The sequence below is a fragment of the Rhinolophus ferrumequinum genome (genome assembly GCF_004115265.2).
Source record: "Rhinolophus ferrumequinum isolate MPI-CBG mRhiFer1 chromosome 5 unlocalized genomic scaffold, mRhiFer1_v1.p scaffold_110_arrow_ctg1, whole genome shotgun sequence".
Taxonomy (NCBI): Eukaryota; Metazoa; Chordata; class Mammalia; order Chiroptera; family Rhinolophidae; genus Rhinolophus; species Rhinolophus ferrumequinum.
This window is the reverse complement of record NW_022680355.1, coordinates 9725738-9748829: the sequence shown is the minus strand read 5'-3', so window position 1 is coordinate 9748829 and position 23092 is coordinate 9725738. Positions and strand designations below refer to the sequence as shown.

Below are 23092 nucleotides of genomic sequence, written 5' to 3'. Positions count from 1 at the left end.
GTTGCTGCTGATGATGAGTGAAGTTTAGGAGAGAGGGAGGGATAGTTGGGCTGCATTGGGATGATAGACAATGGACAATGAGGAGTTGGAATGGTCAGAATGTAAAACACGATTCACCTACTTTCTGGGGCAAGATGCCTGAACAAGGCGCAAGGTCAGTAATTGTATAAGTATGGGGGTGGGTCAGATCAGTTTGTTTAGAGTGTGTGCAGCTTGAGGAAGGAGGAATTAAGAATAGAAAATGGTGAGACTGGACTCTTGGGGTAAGAAGTTTTGGCTTTTCCCTAGAGTAAGTTCAGAACCTTTGAAGATTTATGACAAAATAGAAATGCAAATAACCTTTGGGTGAGCTTAATGTATAAATCTAAAATGGTACTAGGAAAAATGATGCCAGGTAGCTCAGTATCTCAAATATAAAGTGATGCTAGGTTAATAGCAGAATTGGAAATGAAGGAGAACCTTCAAGATATATGCAACATAGAATATCAATGCAAAAGAGAAGAAGGTGTATTAGGTTTGGGTAGGAAGGCATGAGTGAGAGTGGTGATCTCTTTTCTTCAGACTTGGATTCCAAGGTTAGGTTTCTGAGAGAATGGTTGTGTCAGTCAGTTCGGGCTTCCATAATAGAATTCCACAGACTGAGTGGTTTAAACAACAGACATTTATTTTCTCACAGTTCTGAAAGCCAGAAATCTAAGCTCAAGCTGCCATCAGGGTTGGTTTCTGGATCTTTCTACCTGGTTTACAGATTGCCACCTTCTCACTGAGTCCTCACATGGTCTTTCTCCTGTGCAATGGGGGAAGAAAGACCTCTGGTGTCTCTTCCTCTTCTTAAAAGGACACCAGCCCTGTGGCATTAGGGCCCCACACTTAGGACTTCCTTTAACTTTACCTCCTTAAAGTCCCTATGTCCACATACAGTCACATTGGGGAATTGGAGCTTCAACATATGGATTGGGGGGAGGGGGAGACACAATTCACTCCATCACAATGGTGCTACATGCTACTCCGAGACATAGGACGTATGAGTTTGAGCTAATTGAGAGGAAGATCATTTTGGCTTTAGACATGATGGTTGCGTAACCTACAGCAGTAGCCAATAAAACATTCAGTAGTGATGAAAATGTTCTGTGTCAGCATTGTCCACTATGGTAGCCATGAGTCCCAAGTGGCACCTGAGCATTTACATGTGGCTAGTGAGACTGATGAAGTGAATTTTTAATTGTATGCACCTGTAATTAAATTTAAATTGGACAGCACAAGTTGTAACTAGTGGAAACTTAGGCAGAGTAAAGAGGTCCTGTCAGTGATTAGATATCTAAGGCTCCTTCCAGGCCTTAAATTCTTATACTATAAATATTCAACTTTAAACCACTGCTTCTTATAGAAGGAAAACTGAAGCTCTGAGAAGATATGTGACCTGTTCCAGATTAACAGTCAGTTACAGATCCTCAGTTAGGGCTTAAATATTTTTACGGCAGCAGTCATGCAATTAGGAATGTTTAACAAGCAGCTACAGATATGCAAATGTTTGTACAAGCCTGAGATCAATGCTTTGTAGTCCTCCTACGATGGTGACATTTGCGGCCATGAAAGTGGACATAATCTCAAAAGAGAAGAGAATGGGAATCTGTGTCCAGCCTGGAGAGATACTTACTTAAATAGAAGGAAAATAAAAACAAATCAGAAGAGGAACTAGATTTTCATTTTCCAAACTTATACTGACAATTTGATAGCCCCAGACTGCCACCACCTCAACATATTCAAAATTTATCTCAGAAAAGTGGGCACAATGATGAAGAGTGAGAGCTCTTACTCCCCTCACACCCCATCTCCACCATATTTTAGCTGCATGACCAGAGCAAGACACTTAACCTCTCTGTGCTTCAGTTTCTTCCTTTGTAAAATGTGGAAAATGACAAGACCAACTTCTGAAAGCTGTTGGAAAGATGAAGTGAGATGGCATTTAAAGTGCCAAGAAAACCGTGGCACATAAAACATATTCTTTAAATTTTATATTAAAAAATAAAGCTTATTTTGTCCCCAATTTTGTTCATCTTCCTGTGGTGAATAGCATTGCCCTTTATGTAGTCAGTCTTTCTGGAATCCTGAGTCATCTTTGATTCCTTCTTCTTCCTCATTCCCCACATCCAGCAAATCATCGAGTGTTATTGATTCTAGCTCCCCAGTGTCCTCCACACACATCCGCCTCTCTCTGTGACCTCCACTACTTCTTTCACTCTGGTCCTCAGCACCATGGTTATGGTAGACTTTCTGTCAAAAGTGCCTGTGCTTTCAATGTGTTTGCTACACCCCCATTCTCTACACCATCTCCCGGGTGGTGTTGGTAAACTCTACATTATCTTGCAGCCTTCCCCTGGTAGGTTGTTTTTTTTTTTTTTTTTTTTTCCAGACAGAATTAAGTTGATATTCCTCAGCTTGGCATTCAGGGCTCTATACCGCCCCATTTGGAGTGAAAAATATTTCGCCTTTTACTTTGAACCAAGAATACATTCAGATGGCTTCAGCGCCAGATTTCAAAGATGTCACATTCACAAATACACCTTCCTCTAGGAAATAAAAATAAGTGTCAAATAAGGATCCAAGATAGCAGAGTAGATAAATGCTGTGCTTACCTCATATTGTGAACACATCAAAATTACAACTAAATTATAGAATAATCAACTTGGAGAACTATCTGAAGTCTAGCTGAAGAGAAGTTTTATAATTAAGGATATAAAGAAGAAGCCACGTCAAGACTGGTAGGAGGGGCAGAGACACGAAATGGTCTAGCCCCAAACCTCTATGTGGCAGATGAAAATTGGGAGGGTTATCTCAGCCACAGAGGTTCCCCACAGAGGAGTGGTGCTGGGAAGAGGAGCCCCCACATCTGGCCGTGAAAACACTGGGGATTCTGACTATCCTCAGTGGGACAGAAGGCTGCAGGAAACCCAGATATCCTCTTAAAGGGCTGCACAGACTCACTTATGGGTACTCACCTGGGCTCAAGAGGAGGGACAGTGACTTGGGAGGGAGGCGTTGGAAACATTTATGGAGCAGACTGAGGTGAGTGTCTTTGAGTGAGAGCTGGAAGATAGTTGCCATTTTCCCTGTGTGGGGTCCTCTACCAGAGTAGTCAGGAGGTGGGCACCATCTTTCCTGTGTTGAGCCCTCCCCCATGCCGTGGCCAAATCTGAATCTGAATTGGTCTGGTGAACTCTGCTTTCTCCACCCAGTTGACTCACTGGATTCCACCACACCCATCTCCATACCATAGAAGGTACTATCAGCCACTGAACCTTACAGGAGCTGGCAGGTGGCAACAGGGATGGGAGTGTCCTGACTTTTGGGAGAGATACCCCAGACCCAGCACTGGTGGCAGCCATCCTTGTTTGCAGGGTGGCCTCTCCCACAGACCCCCAGGTACAGCACAAGCAGTGATTAACCATGAATTCTTTTGTAGTTCCTACCAGGTACTTCCCGGCCTGTCACAGGCAGTGGCTGACCTAGGCCTGCACTGGACCCCCTCCCAAAAGGCCCCAGAACCAACATACTTAGAGATTGGCTTCAAACCACAGCAGAGCACCACCCAACTAGCCCCACAAGTGGCACACACAAAGGGCAGCCTCAACAGGCACCAGAGCCCACTGGGGCAAATCCCCTCCTTGGGGTAAGCCCCCCAGCACTGTAGCCCATAAGCTGTGGATGTGGCCAAACCCCACAGTCACTCAGCCTGAGGGTCAATACCACCTACTGAGGTGCCAAGAACAATCAAGACTCAACTATAACAGGAGGGCACACACAATGGACACTCCTAGAGCACCCAGAGCAGGTGACCACGGAGACTGTGCCACTGGGCCCCACAGGACACCCACTACATAAGGCCACCCAGCAAGACTGAGAGATATAGCAGATCTACCTAAAATATAGAAAAAAACATAGAGAGGCAGCCAAAATGAAGAAACAAAGAGATACATCCCAAATGAAAGAACAGGAAAAAATTCCAGAAAAAGAATTAAATAAAATGGAGGCAATGAACCTCCCAGATACAGAGTACAAAGAAATGGTTATAAGGATGCTCAAGAAACTTAGTGATCACTTCAACAAAGAGATATAAAGCATAAAAAAAAATGACACAGAAAGCATAAAAAAGAACCAGTCAGAAGTAAGGAATACAATAACTGAAATGAAGAATGTAGTAGAAGGAATCACCAGCAGACTAGATGAAGCAGAGGATTGAATCGGCGATTTGGAAGACGAGGTAGCATAACAAACCCAATTGGAATAGCAAAAAAAGAAAAAATAATTTTTAAAAAAAATGAGGACAATTTAAGAGACCTCTGAGATAACATCAAGTATAACAACATTCACATAATAGGGGTAACAGAAGGAGAACAGAGAAAGCAAGGGATTGAGAACCGGTTTGGAGACATAATGACAGAAAACTTTCCTAACTTGGCAAAGGAAATAGACATACAAGCCCAGTAAGAGCAGAAAGTCCCAAACAAGATGAACCCAAAGAGGACCACACCAAGACACATTGTAATTTAAATGCCAAAGGTTAAAGACAAGGAGAGAATCCTTAAAGCAGCAAGAGAAAAGCAACTAGTAAATTATAATGGAGCTCCCATAAGATTGTCAGCTGATTTCTCAACAGAAACTTTACAGACCAGAAGGGATTGGCAAGAAATATTCAAAATGATGAAAAGCAAGGATGTATGACCAAGACTACTCCACCAAGCAAGGCTATCATTTAAAATCAAAGGATACATAAAGGGCCTCCCAGACATGAGAAAGCTAAAGGAGTTCATCATCAACAAACCAGTACTACAAGGAATGTTAGAGAGATTTCTTTAAGATGGGGGAAAAAAAAAAAAAAACTATGAAAAGTAAAATGGCAATAGGTACATTCTATCAACAATTATTTTCAGTATAAATGAATTAAATGCTCTGATCAAACACATAGGGTGGCTGAATGGATAAGAAGACAAGACCCTTACATATGCTGCCTACAAGAGACTCACTTCAGATTGAAAGACACACACAGACTAAAAGTAAAGGGATGGGGAAAGTTATTTTATGAAAATGGAAATGAAAAAAAAAGTGGGGCAGCAATACTTATACCAGACAAAATAGACCTCAAAACAAATGCTATACCAAGAGACAAAGAAGGGCCCAGTAATCCCACTTCTGGGTAATTATCCAAAGAAACCCAAAACGTTACTTCAAGAGATGTGTGTATTTTTGTGTTCATTGAAGCATTATTTACAATAGCCAAGATGTGGAGGCAGCCTGGGTGTCCATTTATGCATGAATAGATAGAGAAGGTGGTACATATCTACAATGGAATATTGCTTGGCCATGGAAGGGAATGGATTCTTGCCACCTACAGTGGCCTGGATGGACCTGGAGGGTGTTGTGCTAAGTGGAGTATGTCAGACAGAGAAAGACATGCAATGTGATTTCACTTATATGTGGAATCTAAAGAACAAAACAAACAAACACACAGAAACACACTCATAGATGTAAAGAACACTTTGATGGTTGCCAGATGGGAGGGGGCTGACGGTGGGTGAAAAAGGGGAAGAGATTAAGAAGTACAAATTGCTGTTACAAAACAGTGGGGATGTAAAGTAAAGCATAGGGAATATAGTCAATAATATGGTAATAACTATGTATAATGCCATGTGGATACTAGTCAGGGGGATCACTTCTTAAATTATACAAATGTCTAACCTTATGCTATACTCCTGAAATGAATATAAAATAATATTGAATGTTAACTGTAATTGAACAATTTAAAAAGAGGGGGAAAGGTGAAGGAGAATAAGAGGTTCAAATTTCCAGGTATGGGAAAAATAAGTCATGGAGATGTAACGTACAGCACAGAGAATATACGAAGTCTGACAATTAAATTCGCAAATTCATCCTAGATAAAGTGCTACATAATTTATTGCTGAATATCACTACGGTCACATTCCAAGTCCTCCCCTTGGGAAGCTGTGCAACAACACCAGCACCTAATCTATTTTTCAAAGCAATTTTGGAACTCTTTTTCTGGAATGGCCTTCAGAGCTGTCATTGTATTACCCTCGATGTCCTGAATGTCATCAAAATGTCTTCCTTTCATTTTTCCTTTATCTTCAGGTAAAGAAGTCATTGTGGCCAAGATCAGGTGAGTAGGAAGGGTGTTCCAATACAGTTATTTGTTTACTGGCTAAAAACTCCCTCACAGACAGTGCTGTGTGAGCTGGTGCATTGTCGTGATGCAAGGGCCATGAATTGTGGGCGAAAAGATCAGGTCATCTAACTTTTTCACGCAGCCTTTTCAGCACTTCCAAATAATAAACTTGGTTAACTGTTTGTCTAGTTCGTACAAAATCATTATGAATAACCCCTCTGATATCAAAAAGAGGTTAGCAACATTGTTGCAACAAGTTCATGAACTTAATTGTCAAACCTCATAGCCAATAATATTGTGATAGAACAGTGCGGTGTCAGATAGTTGCTGGACTTATGGTGGTCACTTCTTTAGGTATAAAATGTTGAACAACTATGATGTACACCTGAAAATGATACAGTGTATGCTAGCTATATTTTGTAATAAAAATTTTTTAAAAAATACATCAGTATGAATCAGTATATTTAAAAAATTCAAACGAATAAATGTTTGTGACTCTCTATGGACCTGAAGGAGGAAGCAGTGTTTTTTATTTGACTCCAGAGGAAAACAAAAAAGAGGCAGAGAGATTCCTCACCAGTACCAGGGAGTTCGTGCGTCCTCGTTTGTCCAGGACAGTCCTTGTTTATAGCAGTTGATTTTGTATAATTCTTAAAAATTCCCCTGTTTCATTCTCAGAAGTGTGCTAGTTTGGGCCATAAGTTATGTGATCACTTAGAACCTACCTTGCCAAAATCAGTCAGAGAGATGAAGGGCAACAGCAGAATGACCGTCCCCCACTCATCTTTTTAGGCAGTTGGCTTTGAAGTCACTCTTCACCTCTGGCAGCATCTCCTACTTCCTTTTGGAACCACTTCAGGGCTGCTTAGTCCTTGCTGAAGCATCTCTTCCAAGGCATTGCTTCATACTTCCCCAACCCCTTTATTAAAAGTCAGTTCATGGCCTGTTCTCTGAACCTAGTTAATGAGAAAAGCTAATAACTATAAAGTGGCTAGATTTGCAACCTTCTCAGAAAGCATTTATGAATTTTAAAAGGACCTTTGGAGTCCTGACCAAAGGAATGACTAATGGAGGAGTTTTAGGAAGACCGTGTAAGTGTCAGCAATGTCATTAAAGTGATGCATCAGAGGCCAGAGATGGCATGAGGGACCAGGGATGACGTGAGCCATTGCTCACACCAGAATGAAGGAGGAGAATGAGTTGGGGGGTGGAGGGGAGGGAAGCACATAAGTAATGGATGATCCTGAAAATTAAGAGAAATGGGAAAATTAAAGAAAGGAATGACTCAGAAATTACGGGGGACTCTCGGGGCATGTATTTAGAAATTGAACATGAGGGAAAAAAATGTCAGAAGTAGAAAATACCCAAGCTATTACAAAGAAGCAGCAGTATTCTCGCCAAGCCAAATCAGGTAGGCAAAGGGCAGGATGCATAGGGTGACAAGGGTTCTAGCTCTTTGGGGCCACCAAGCTCCCCTATGTCTGCTCAGGACTGAGGGATGCTCTAGTCAGGAAACACAACGCTAGTCAGGAGAAATAAGTAGGAAAAAACTTTCTAAAATGGAAAAGTGAAGAGCTGAATTCAGTCAAGAGAGTATTTAAAGGGTTCCAGAAAGGGAGATGCAAAGACAGAATAGATTCTGTGTTGGGAAGACTTTAAAGCCTATGACAAGAGAATAAACATATCCGAATATTTTCAGCAGTCTGTTTCTTTTCTTCCTTTCTTTCCTCCTTCACCTCCTCCTTTTCCCTGTGCTTCATTGTCTTCTTCCCTTCCTTTTCTCCTGTCTTTCTAGTGTGGAAATTGATTTTTGGCTGGTGTGCCTTAGTCTGCAAACTGACTTGGGACGCACATAATAGATGCAGTGACTTCTAGCAAGGTGGAACCATCAGGAAAAGGGGGGAAGATAATGGGGGAGATTGTTACAAGCAGAAGGTCAGTGACAAATGTGACCTTTCCCCCCTTTTAATAGAAAGGTTTGAGTATTACGTCTTTTTGAGGATCATATAGAAATTGGCCCAAACCTGGGTCATCATATGTGTGGAAGATGTGGGGAGGTTGGGCTCTTTCAGTCTCGAAAGACTATTCTCAAAATACTCAAGTGCTAATTCATGGCTGATAACTTTATGGAAGAAAAACTGAATCTCATTTATAATCAAGGGAGAAAAATAAAACAAAAATAAATGCCATTTTTGCATTTTTGTATTAGTAAAGGCTTAAAATCAAAAAGAGAAAATACCAAAGTTTATGAGAAAGGAGTAAAATAGTTAGTCATATGCTATTTGTGGAATTACAAACTGGAATAACCATTTGGGGAAGATTGAGAAATATGTATCAAAGCTCACAAAAGTTTATATAAAGAAAGCAATCACAAATATGCCAAAATAGCTGTATATGAAGATATTTATTGTAGTGTTGTTTATAATAGTGAAAAAATAGGAAAAAAACTAAATATGCAACATTAAAGGATTTTTTATCTTATTCAAATATATTTGACAAATAATATTGTGTAAATTTACGGTGTGCAACATATTAGTGTGATACATTTGTGCATTATAATATGATTGCCACTATAGCAATAATTAGCACATTCACATTACATAAGCAAATCAAAACGACAATAAGATATCAACTCATACCTGTTAGCATGGCTATTATCAAGAACACAGGAGATAACAAATGCTGGTGAGGATGTGGAGAAAATGGAACCCATGTGCACTGTTGGTGGGAATGTAAATTTGTTCAGCCACTATGGAAACCAATATGGAAGTTCCTAAAAAAAAATTAAAAATAGATCTACCACATGATCCAACAATTCCACTTCTGGGTATATACATAGTGTATTTACTAAATAAATTATGGGGCATGTGCTAGAATATTCCATTAAAAATCATAAGAAATATGGGAGAAGACGTCATCAAAATGTTTGCATGAGGTGAGCCTCTGTAAAGCTCCCCTGGAATTTACAACTAATCGAACAACAATAACTCCACAAAGGACTCCCTGCACAGCAGACAGGCAAGACGAAGAGGCCCACTACTGAATTCACCTAAAGTTGGGCAAATCGCGCGAGTGGGGTAGGAGGGGAGGGAGACGTGCGGAGACGGAGCCGCGTGGGGCGCAGGACACAGACCAAGTTCAGTGCTCCGAGCTCGCTGCATCCCGGAACTACCGCAGCTGCGGGAGAGGGAAGAACTCGGACTGCTAGGGCTCCGCTTATGGCCCACAGGGCTGAGGGGGCAGCATATAACACGGCTGAACCCAACACTCACAGCAGAGACCTCGGAGAAAAGACTAAGGGAAGGAGGCTGAAAACGGTGGTTTAAGCCATCACTGCAGAGCAGAGAACGGAAGCCTTAGGCACTGAGACTAGCCGCCCCCTCCCTACCCTCCCAGAGCTCCCCCCGCCCCCACCTGCCCGGTGCTAGAAGCGGAACAGTAGCAGTGTCAGATCAAAAGAACAGAATATTTGCTGTTCTGAGAAATGAGGACCGCAGACACAGATTCGCAGCCCAACTAGTTCCGGCAAAAGGGAGGGAGCTGTGGAAGCAAGACCAGCTGTGGTGGTCACCGCCATTGCTCTGGGCCACCTCTCACAACTCACCCTGCCCCTGACCCCACCTATCTGGGAGGATCCCTGCAGGAGGAAACAGAACTGCTGAAACATACGGACACTGAATCTGGTGTAGGAAGAGCTTTGGAACTTCAAAACCTCTTTGCATACCCACACGGACACTGCGCCCTGTGACCCAGGCAACCTATTAATAGAGGAGAAGCCCATCTCTCAGGGAATCCCCCCATTGTGTGAGAAGATGCAATGGTGCAGAGAAAACAGCACTACCGTGTGAGAAAAATAAAAGGCTGCAATTGGAGAGAAAATAAAACATTCTACCAACAAGTACTGGAAAACAAAAGAAAGAGTTCTTCCTATCAACCTGTTGCAGAAGCCACTCCTGTAGATGTCTAGGAAGAGAAATAATAAATCAGTAATTGCCATGAATAACCAAGGCAACAAGACAGCTCAGAAAGAAAGTGAAAAGTCTCCAGCAAAGGAACTTAAAGATATGGAAATATGGTACTTAAATGACAGAGAATTCAAGATTGCCGTTCTGAAAAAACTCAATGAGATACAAGAAAACACAGAAAGGCAGTTTAATGAACTCAGAAACACAATCAAAGAACAACATGAGCATTTTACGAAAGAGATTGAAATTTTAAAAAAGAACCAAATAGAATTTCTGGAGATTAAGAACTCAATAGAAGAAATTAAGAATGAAATAAACAGCTTAGGTAGTACAGTTGACCAGATGGAGGAAAGAATCAGTGACATCGAAGATAGAAACCTGGAAATTACACAGATGGAAGAAGAAAGAGACTTGAGACTTAAAAGAAATGAAAGAACTCTACAAGAACTTTCTGACTCCATCAGAAAAAGCAATATAAGAATGATGGGCATACCAGAAGGAGAAGAAAGAGAGAAGGGAACAGAGAATATATTCAAACAAATTGTTGATGAGAACTTCCCAAACTTGTGGACAGAACTGGATCCTCGAATCCAAGAAGCAAATAGAACACCTAATTACCTCAATCCCAACAGGCCTTCTCCAAGGCACATTGTATTGAAGCTGTCTAAAATGAACAAGAAAGAAAGAATCCTCAAGGCAGCCAGAGAAAAGAAGACGGTAACCTACAAAGGAAAGCCCATCATCAGATTTTTCAGCAGAAACTCTACAAGCCAGGAGAGAGTGGAACCAAATATTCAAACTATTGAAAGAGAGAAATTATGAGCCAAGAATAATATATCCAGCAAAGATATCCTTTAGATATCCAGGAGGAATAAAGACCTTTCCAGACATACAGAAGCTGAGGGAATTTTCTAATACACGACCTACACTACAAGAAATAGTAAAGGAGGCTATTTGACCACCATCAACAGGGACAATTTGTGGCAACCAAAAAAAAAGGGGGGGAGGGGGAGAATAAAAGAAGGCCTGAACCGGAATATGGGAATGGAGAAAGTAAGCGTGCTGAAGAAAATGGAATACTCTAAATATCAAACTTTCTTTTACATAAACTTAAGGGTAAGCACTCAAAAAAAATCCAGAACTGAAATATATACTGTAATAAAAGAAGAAACAGAGGGAAACATCATAGAATACCATCACACAGAAATGATAGACAACAACAAAAAGGCAAAGAAACAATGGAGACACAGCCTTACCAGAAAACTAAAGATAGAATGACAGGAAATCCTCACATATCGATAATCACCCTAAATGTAAATGGACTGAACTCACCAATGAAAAGGTAGAGTGCAGCAGATTGGATCAAAAAACTAAACCCAACCATATACTGTCTCCAAGAGACACATTTCAGCTACAAGGACAAGCATAGACTCAAAGTGAAATGGGTGGAAATTGACACTCCAAGCAAATGCTACCCAGAGAAAATCAGGTGTAGCCATAACGATATCAGATGAAACAGACTTCAGGGTGAAAAAGATAACAAGAGACAAAGATGGACATTTCATAATGGTAAAGGGGACTATACAACAAGAAGATATAACAGTCATCAATATTTATGCCCCTAATCAGGGAGCACCAAAATATACCAAGCAACTACTAACAGAACAAAAGGGAGAAATTGACCAAAACACAATTATACTAGGGGACTTAAATACATCATTGACAACTATGGTTAGATCATCCAAACAGAAAATAAATAACGAAATAGCAGCCCTAAATGACACATTAGATGAAATGGACGTAATTGACATATATAGAGCACTTCATCCTAACACATCAGACTATAAATTCTTTTCTAGTGTACATGGAACATTCTCAAGGATAGACCATATATTGGGACATAAAATCAGCCTCAGAAAATTTCAGAAGATTGAAATCATACCAAGCATATTCTCTGATCACAAGGCTTTGAAATTGGATATCAACTGCAAAAAGAAAGCAGGAGAAAACACAAATACATGGAGATTAAACAACATACTTTTAAAGAACGACTGGGTCAAAGAAGAAATTAGAGGAGAGATCAAATGATATATAGAAACAAATGACAATGAAAATACATCCTATCAAAATTTGGGGGATGCAACGAAAGCAGTTTTAAGAGGGAAATTTATATCATTACATGCCTATCTCAAGAAACAAGAAAAATCCCAAATAAATAACCTCATGTTACACCTTAAAGAACTAAAAAAAGAAGAAGAAATGAAACCCAAGGTCAGCAGAAGAAAGGAAATAACAAAAATCAGAACAGAACTAAATGAAATAGAGAACAAAAAGACAATAGAAAAAATTAATGTGACAAAGAGCTGGTTCTTTGAAAAGATTAACAAAATTGACAAACCCTTGGCTAGACTCACTGAGATAAAAAGAGAGAAGACACTAATTAACAAAATCAGAAATGGGCAGAGACTACCTATTCCTGGGCCTGGTAGTTTTGTTTTTCTGTGTTTGGGGACCCCAGCCCACTGCCGCAACCATGCTGCGCCAAATCATCGGTCAGGCTAAGAAGCATCCAAGCTTGATCCCCCTCTTTGTATTTATTGGAGCTGGAAGTACTGGAGCAGCGCTGTATGTCATGTGCCTGGCATTGTTCAATCCAGATGTCTGTTGGGATAAAAAGAATAACCCAGAACCCTGGAACAAAATGGGTCCCAATCAGCAATACAAGTTCTACTCAGTGAATGTAGATTACAGCAAACTGAAGAAAGAAGGTCCAGAGTTCTAAATGAAATGTTTCACTAAAAAGCTGCTTAGAATGAAGGTCTTCCAGAACTGATCCGCACAATTTTCCACTTAACCAGGAAACATTTCCCCTCCAAATGCACAAAATCATATTGGTGTGTTATGTTGGGGTTTACACTGATTAATAAATATCTGAAACTTGAAAAAAAAATCAGAAATGACAAAGGGGAAGTTATCACGGACACCACAGAAATACAAAGGATCATCCAAGAATACTATGAAGGACTATATGCCACCAAATTCAATAACCTAGAAGAAATGGACAAGTTCTTAGAAACATATAGCCTTCCAAGGCTGAACCATGAAGAACTGGAAAATCTAAACAGACCGATCACCAATAATGAAATTGAATCAGTCATCCAAAACCTTCCCAAAAGCAAAAGTCCTGGACCAGATGGCTTCACTAGTGAATTCTACCAAAACTTCAAAGAGGATCTAATACCAATCCTGCCCAAACTCTTCCAAAAAATTGAAGAAGAGACAGTACTCCCTAACTCATTTTATGAGGCCAATATTACCCTGATACCAAAACCTGGTAAGGACAACACAAAAAAAGAAAACTACAGACCAATATCTCTGATGAATACAGACGCAAAAATCCTAAACAAAATTCTAGCAAATCGAAGACAACAATGCATTAAAAAGATTATTCATCACGACCAAGTGGGGTTCATCTCCGGGGCACAAGGATGGTTCAACATCTGCAAATCCATCAATGTGATACATCACATAAACAAAATAAAGGACAAAAATCATATGATTATATCAATTGATGCAGAAAAAGCATTTGACAAGATACAACATCCATTTATGATTAAAACACTGAATAAAATAGGTATAGAAGGAAAATACCTTAACATAATAAAGGCCATCTATGACAATCCCTCAGCTAACCTCATAATTAATGTTGAAAAACTGAAGCCCTTTGCTCTACGTTCAGGAACAGGACAGGGCTGTCCCCTATCACCTCTGCTTTTCAACATAGTGTTGGAAGTCCTCGCCAGAGCAGTCAGGCAAGAGAAAGAAATTAAAGGCATCCAAATTGGGAATGAAGAAGTTAAATTATCACTCTTTGCAGATGACATGATGCTATATATAGAAAACCCTGAAAACTCCACCAAAAAGCTATAAGAAACAACCAACGAATACAGTAAAGTTGTTGGCTACAAAATCAACGTACAAATGTCCATTGCATTCCTATATACTAATAATGAAATCTCAGAAAAAGAAATACAAAAAACAATTCCTTTTGTAATTGCAGCAAAAAGAATAAAATACCTAGGAATAAACTTAACCAAGGATGTGAAGGACCTATATGCTGAAAACTATAAGACATTTTTGAAAGAAATTGAAGAAGACACAAAGAAATGGAAAGACATTCCGTGCTCATGGATTGGAAGAATCAACATCGTTAAAATGGCCATATTACCCAAAGCAATATACAGATTTAATGCAATCCCCATCAAAATCCCAATGGCATTTTTTAAAGAAATGGAACAAAAAATCATCAGATTTGTTTGGAACCACAAAAGACCCCGAATAGCCAAAGCAATCATAAGAACAAAGAACAATACTGGAGGTATCACACTCCCTGACTTTAGCTTGTACTACAGGGCTACAATAATCAAAACAGCATGGTATTGGCAGAAAAACAGACACATAGACCAATGGAATAGAATTGAGAATGCAGAAATAAAACCACATAAATATGGACAGATAATTTTTGACAAAGAAGCTAAAAACATACAATGGAGGAAAGATAGCCTCTTCAATAAATGGTGCTAGGAGAATTGGATAGCCACGTGGAAACTGGATTGCTATCTGTCACCATGTACCAAAATTAATTCAAAATGGATCAAAGACTTAAGCATAAGACCTGACACAATAAACTGCAGAGAAGAAAACATAGGTACTAAACTTATGGACCTTGGGTTCAAAGAGCATTTTATGAATTTGACTCCAAAGGCAATGGAAGTAAAAGCTAAAATAAACTAATGGGACTATATGAAACTTAAAAGCTTCTGCGCAGCAAAAGAAACCATCGACAAAATAAAGAGGCAACGAACTGAATGGGAGAAGATTTTTGCAAACAGTGCCTCCGATAAGGGGCTAATATCCAAAATATACAAGGAACTCATGAAACTCAGCAACAAAAAAACAAACAACCCAATTGAAAAATGGGCAGAGGACCTGAAGAGACATTTCTCCAAAGAGGACATACAAATGGCAAATAGACCTATGAAAAAATGCTCAACATCACTAATCATCAGAGAAATGCAAATAAAAACCACAATGAGATATCACCTCACCCCAGTCAGAATGGCTATCATCAGCAAGACAAATAGTAACAAGTGCTGGAGAGGCTGTGGAGAAAAAGGAACCCTCATACACTGTTGGTGGGAATGCAGACTGGTGCAGTGTGCATTCCTCCACACTGGAAGGCAGTGTGGAGGTTCCTGAAAAAATTACGAATAGAATTACCATATGACCCAGCAATCCCTCTCCTGGGTATCTACCAAAAAAATCTGAAAACATTTATACATAAAGACACATGTGCTCCAATGTTCATTGCAGCTTTGTTTACGGTGGCCAAGACATGTAAACAACCAAAATGTCCTTCGACAGATGAATGGATAAAGAAGTTGTGGTATATATATACAATGGAATACTATTTGGCAGTAAGAAAAGATGATATAGGAACATTTGTGACAACATGGATGGATCTTGAGAGTATGATGCTAAGCAAAATAAGTCAGACAGAAAAAGCAGAGAGCCATATGATTTCACTGATATGTGGTATATAAACCAAAAACAACAAAAGAACAAGACAAACAAATGAGAAACAAAAACTCATAGACACAGACAATAGTTTAGTGGTTACCAGAGGGTAAGGGGGGTGGGGGGTGGGATATGAGGGTAAGGGGGATCAAATATATGGTGATGGAAGGGGAACTGACTCTGGGTGGTGAACACACAATGGGATTTATAGATGATGCAATACAGAATTGTACACCTGAAATCTATGTAATTTTACTAACAATTGTCATCCCAATAAATTTTTTAAAAAATCATACGAAATATGAACATGAAAAATGTTCACATTGTATTTAATTTTTATAAGCATTTTATGGAACAATATGACTTTTGACTTCAATTCTTGTCACATTATATATACTTAGCAAAAAGTGGAGTTTTAAAGTCTGTCACTCCTACTTGAAGGTAAGCTATACCAGCAGCCAGACCATATTTCTTTTTGTTCACTATCATATCCTCATACCTAGCAAGTGCCTGACACCTATTTTTGTATTCAGTAAATAGCTGTTGAATGAATGTTTGAATATAAATAAATGAATGAGCATTAGGTTTATACTAACGTGATCTTCTGGAAGTCTTCCAGAGTAAATAATGCTCAAAATTGGTACAAACAAACAAACTAACAAACAAACAAAAAAACAATATGGATCCTCCAGGTTTGATGTGGTCTGAAGTCTAATAGTCCTCATCAACCAAGGGCATATATACCTAACATTCAACATATATTTATTCACCACCAATTATATAATACAGAGGTTAAGATCACAGATTCTAGGGTCAATGGCCTGGGTAAATACTTGTGTGACCAATGGGAAGTTAATTAACAATTCTGTGCCTCAATTTACTCATCAAATAAAAGGAATTTCAATAATAAATAGCTCAAGAGGTTGTTGGGAAAAGTAAGTTAATACAGACAAATCACAGAGCCTGGCACGTGGCCACAGTATATGTTAATTATTGTCATCATTCAGTTTTTGTAACTGAAAGCCCTGGTATTATAGACTATGGAAGACGCAAAAATAAATCCGGCAAGGTATTGCCCTATAAGAGCTTGTAGTGAAGTAGACAAGATAAGAAATGTAATAGTGGAATGAACACAGAATGAAACAAGAGTACTAAGAGAATTCAGTGCGAAGGATGCAAGATGAATCCAAGGTGGATTCTTCTCTGGGTGTCTGGTCAAAGACAAACTCTGATGTTGTTTAAACAGCAAGATATATCTTATTTACATTTTAATGATCTCAAATAAGTGTTCTTAATATAATTAGACAAATTTTCCACCAACCTATTTAGTCACTTTAGCTCATTCAGGATGTAGTCACAGAAAAGAGCAAACACAGCTTTGTGCACATTTTGAAAGGATCCACACAGAAACAGTTTCATACGGGTTGTCCTGAAGACAAGCTGGCCAATGGACATATACATCAGACTCAGAATACACGTCCAGCTGGCCAATGGTTCACTCTTCTACAGAAAGTATTCTTGTTTTTACAAATAATCTTGGACAAGAAGACTTCCCTGAACCTTGTTATATTGCTATTTAGCCTGATAGAAATGAGAGCACTTTTATTTTTGCTTAGCAATGGCAGTTCTCTGCTAAGATAAGGTCTCACCACAGAAGATGATTATTACCTAATAAAACAGCTTCCTAATTCAATATTAATTATGACGGAGTTATTTTATACAAACTGCTTAGAGAACTATCACCTCCTATACCCCAGTAGGAGTCCTTGTGTACATATTCTCTTTCAGCATAATAATCATCAACAATGGACAAAGGGCCATTTCCGTGGAATATTTATTGCTTGCAGGTAGATAGCCCCACCAAACTCTTCTCTGAATTCTCCCCACTACCACCATCACCCTCATCCCCACCCCTCACACATCCTTCCCTCATTCTAAAAAGCCTGTTTATAAGTCCCTCCAAATGTTTACTGCACCTCGGTCTTTAGAGTGAAATCAGAGCAGCACACATGGTGGACCAAAAGCAAAGTCTGTCGTGTCAGATCCAAATACAGTACAATTTAGACTGTAAATAGACCTAATGCATAGTATCTCAAATAAGTGTAAAGGAAAATAAACAATCATTGAGATTGACATTACTAGCTAACAGACTGATTAACCACATTAAAAGATAGACTACATTTCCACAGTGCTGAGGCTAAGCAGAAGGCATATTTTTTCAAAAACTGATTATTCTTGAGCGATCCAAGATGGCAAAGTTGATAAACACTGTGCCTGTTTTTTTCCATGAATACATTAAAATTACAACTAAATTATAGAACGATCAACCTGGAGAATCATCTCAAGTCTGGCTGAACAGAAGTTTTATAAGTAAGGATATAAAGAAGAAGCCACGTCAAAACAGCTAGCAGGGGCAGAGACACAGAATTGGCTAACTCCAAACCTCTGTGTGGCAGTTGAAAACCCTGGAGGTTGCCCCCAGAGGAGAGAGGGACCGGAGTACTGGTGCCAGGAAGAGAAGCCCCCACAATATCTGGCTGTGAAAAACAGTGGGGGATTCTAACTGTTTGGGTGGGATAGAAGGTAGCAGGAAACACAGATGTCATCTTAAACGGCCCGTGCACAGATACATTCACTCACAGTCACTCACCTTGGGCTCCAGCAGAGGGATGGTGACTCGGGGGGCCTTGGAGACATAAGGGGGGCAGACTGAAGTGTGTGGCTTTAGGGGGAGGACTGGAGGACAGTCGGCATTTTCCGTGTGGAGTATTCCTCCTGTGCAGCTGGCAGGCAGGTGCCATCTTTCCTATGTTGTCCTCCCCCACATGACCAAATCTGAATCTGATTGGTGTGGTGAGCTCCACAGCTCCATTCTGCTGACTCATTGGGACCCCACCCTACCCAACTCCGCCAACGCCAGGGACACTTTGTCCAAGGGCAGCCAGCCCCATCTGCTCACATTGCACTCTTTCTTGGACAATTATCAGAATATGACAGACCCCAGGCAGGCAGTGGATGGCCTCAATGTGCTCTGTACTTTTGCTGAGTAGCTTCAGGCTCAGCACTGACATCAAACCAGAATTTACATTAACCTGGTGACAACACTGCCCACTCTAGTGACTCCCGGAGACCCTGCCTCACCCAACTTGCATACCTCATGAGGCTTTATCAGTGGCTGAACCTTAAGGGAGTGGGCAGGTGGCAGCAATCCTTGGGGTGTCCTGGCATTTTGTGAAGATACCCCAGGCCTGGTACTGGTGGCAGATGTCCTCAGTTCACAGCATGGCCTCTCCCATGTATCTCCAGCGTTAGCACAGACAGTGAACAACCACGGATCACTTTATAGTTCTTACCAGGTAGTGCCTGGCCAGTCACCAGCAGTGTCTAACCTGGGCCTATATTGGAACCCCTTGGAAGAGGCCTCAGAACCAACACACTTGGAGGTTGGCTTCAGACCACAACAGAGCACTGCCCAATTAGCCCCACAAGCAGCAAACCCCAAAGGCAATCTCAACAGGCACCACAGCCCACTGGGGTGAATCCCACTCAGTGGAATAAGACCCTGTCACAGCAGCCTGTAAGCTATGGACTTGACTAAACAGACAGCCAGTCAGCCTGAGGGTCAATACCACCAACTATTGTGCCAATAGCAACCAAAGCTCAACTATATCAGGAAGGCACACACAACCCACACAATGGCCACTTCTGAAGCACCCAGTGTAAGTGACCAAGAACACTGTGCCAACTGGGTCCCACAGTACACCCACTACATAAAGCCACCTGGCCAAGAATGGGGGACGTCAGTCTATCTCATACATAGAAACAAACATAGAGAGGCAGGCAAAATGAGGAAACAAAGAAATACATCCCAAATGAAAGAACAGGAGAAAACTCAGGAAAAAGAACTAAACAAAATAGAGGCAAGCAAACTACCAGATACAGACTTCAAAACAATGGCATAAGGGTACTCAAGAAACTTAGTGAGAATTTCAACAAAAAGATAGAAAGCATAAAAAAAGGACATGGAAACAATAAAAAAGAACCAGTCAGAAGTGTACAATACAATAACTGAAAGGAAAAATACATTAGAGGGAATTAACAGTAGATCGAATGAGTGATTTAGAAGATAAGGTAGCATAACACAGCCAATCAGAACAACAAATAGAAAAAAGAATCCAAAAAAATGAGGACAGTTTAAGGGACCTCTGGAACAATATCAAGCATACCAACATTCGCATCAAAGGGGTACTGAAGGAAAAGAGAGAAAGCAAGGAATTAAAAACCTATTTGAAGAAATAATGACAGAAACCTTCCCAGACCTGGTGAAGAAAATGGATATTCAAGCCCAGGAAGAACAGAGAGTCCCAAACAAGGTCAATGCAAACAGGCCCACACCAAGACATATAATAATTAAAATGTCAAAGGTTAAAGACAAAGAAAAAGAGAAGTTACTTACCAAGGAGCTCCCATAACGCTGTCAGCTGATTTCTCCACAGGAACTTTGCCAGCCAGAGGGGATTGGCACAAAATATGCAAAGTGAAGAAAAGAAAGGACTTACAACCAAGATTACCCAGCAAAGCTATCATTTAGAATCAAAAAACAGGTAAAGAGCTTCCCAGACAAGAAAAAGCTAAGGGAGTTCATCACCACCAAACCAGTATTAACAAGGAATCTTGCAGGGACTTCTTTAAGACAGGAAAAAAAAGAAAAAAAATATGAATAATAAAATGGCAATAACTATATATCTATCAACAATTACTTTAAATCTAAATATATTAAATACTCTAATCAAAAGACATAGGGTGGCTAAATGGATAAGAAAACAAAACCCATACATATGTTGCCTACAAGAGACTCACTTCAGATCAAGAGATACACACAGACTGAGAGTAAAGGGATGGAAAAAATTATTTCATGAAAATGGAAATAAAATAAAAAAAGATGGGATAGCAATACTTATAGCAGACAAAATAGACTTTAAAACAAAGGCTATAACAAGAGACAAAGAAGGACCCAGTAATCCCACTTCAGGGTATTTATCTGAAGAAACCCAATCACTACTTTGAGTGGACGTTATTTATCCATATGTTCATTGCAACATTATTTACAGTAGTCAAGATATGAAGACAACCTAAGTGTCCCTGAATTGATGAATGGATAAAAAAGAGGTGGTAAATATATGCAATGGAATGTTACTCAGTCATTAAAAAGAATAAAATCTTGCCATCTGAAACAACATAGGGAGTGTTGTGCTGAGTGTAGTAAGTCAGATAGCAAAAGACAAATGTCGTATAATTTCACTTATAAGTGGAATCTAAAGAACAAGATAAACAAATGAAATGGGAACAAATTCACTGATACAGAGAACATTTTGATGGTTGCCCTATGGGAGGTGGGGTGGGGGTGGGTGAAAAAGGGGAAGGGATTAAGTACAAATTGATTGTTACACAGTAGTCACGGAGCTGTAGGGTACAGCATAAGGAATATAGTCAATAATATTGTAATAACTATGTATGGTCTCAGCGGGGTATTAGATCTATTGGGGTGATAGATGGGAGGGGTGTTGGGAAGAGGGCGGAAAAGGTGAAGGGATTAATACAAATTTGTATTTATAAAATAGTCATGGGGATGTAAAGCAAAGCACAGGGAATATAGTCAATAATATGGTAATAACTATGTATAGTGCCAGGTGGGTACTAGATTAGTTGGGGGGGTCACTTCCTAAATTATACAAATGTCTAACCACAAAGCTGTACACTTGAAATTAATATAAAATAATATTGAATGTCAACAGTAACTGAAATTTTAAAAGGGGGGTAAGATAGGAGTATAAGAGGTTCAAAGTTCCAAGTGTAAAACAAGTCATGGGGATATAATGTACAGCATAGAGAAAATAGTCAATAATATGGTGATAGTGTGGTACGGTGTCAGATGGTTACTGGACTTATCATGGTGGTCACTTCCTTAGGTATATAAATGTTGAATAACTTGTGTACACCTGAAACTAATATAATACTGTATGTTAGCTATATTTTAATTTAAAATCTTTTTAAAAATAAATAATGTCATTATTGGAATACTTATTCACATACTAACTCTGCAGACTGCCTGAGCTCAGGATTGTTTCGCCGCTGTTTCGCTGGCAGCTGCCCTTCTTGCCAAGATTGTTATTGTGAAACCAGCTGAGCTACAGAAGCCTGGAGGGTTCTTTACCTCCTCATTCATCTCTGTGACATTTATTACCTATTTCATAACATAGCCCCTCGACATCGAAAGAAAAGATGGTTGGAAAGTCAGCAGCCATGGAATCAGCACACCTTCTTGCAGCCCCTTCTCAACACACATAGAAACACCTTTCCAGGAATGGGCAGGCCCTTCCTTGGTTCAGTATCTCTCATCACTTTTTTCTGAAGGGAGCAAACTGATTGTCACCTGCTTATCAGCTGCTGCCTTTTACCACAGACATGTCCACAAGGCCACACGATGTGGATGAGAACCCTGGTTTGGGAGTCACGTCAGCTGGCCATGATGTGGTATCTACGGTGTGGCCTCCGTCCTTTAATCGCTCTGGGTCTCAGTTCCTCCTCTGTTAATTAGCTAATGCTACGCTACTAAGTTTTAGGGTCTTAGGTTTTTATGATCCAAGGTAAACTTCCCTGGCAGAAAAGTCTCAATCCCAGTTCAAAATCAAAAAGATGTTCAATCTTACTACACGTGCTCCAGGAAACAGATGCCAACATGGAGATTTGTATGAGGAAGTTTGTGTGGAGTGCTCTTGGGATCAACACTCATGATGGAGGGAAGAAGTAGGTTTGGGGGACGGATGGGTTAAACAGCAGTGCAGTCGTAACGCAGACCTCAGCCATCATTGCGCAGGGAGCAGCAGAGTTGGATGGCCCTTCAGAGCCCAAAACAGAGCAAAGGGGCTGGGATTTTTATCAGTATCGCATTGCCCTCCCTGCTCTCCACTGAAAGAAGGCCTGAAATTGGACAAGGCAGTTCTTTTAAGCTATTGACAATTACCTAGAAAGGACACAGTAGTGAACTTTCAGCAGCCAACACTCTTGAAAACCAGGGTATGTCAGTCCCGAGTGGGGTTTGGGGATCTGAATGACTGACCACAGCAGCAACTACATGTCCCACTCCCATATCTGAATATGGGGACCAGGGCAACCAGGGGCCATGGCTCTTGCCTTTCCAGTCTCTGTCCCTGTGGGAACAGAGCCAGAGAGAAGTTTCCAGACTCTCGGTCTCACATAGAAAGGTGCTGGCTCAGGTAGTAAATGGCCATCAACTGTGATTGGATGGCCACCAGCTGTGGCTAGTTGGCCATCAGCTGTAACCAGTGAGCCATTGGCCACTAATATA

At 40.2% G+C, this 23092-nt stretch overlaps 1 protein-coding gene across 1 annotated transcript; it reads left to right on the top strand.

Annotated features, from left to right (window-relative positions):
• Nucleotides 1-12624: 12624 nt before the first annotated feature.
• LOC117019217 (cytochrome c oxidase subunit NDUFA4-like) lies at nucleotides 12625-12949 on the top strand. The gene has a single exon (XM_033100782.1). The coding sequence runs from the start codon at nucleotides 12680-12682 to the stop codon at nucleotides 12926-12928; it is 249 nt and encodes an 82-aa protein (XP_032956673.1). The 5' UTR covers nucleotides 12625-12679; the 3' UTR covers nucleotides 12929-12949.
• Nucleotides 12950-23092: the final 10143 nt, after the last annotated feature.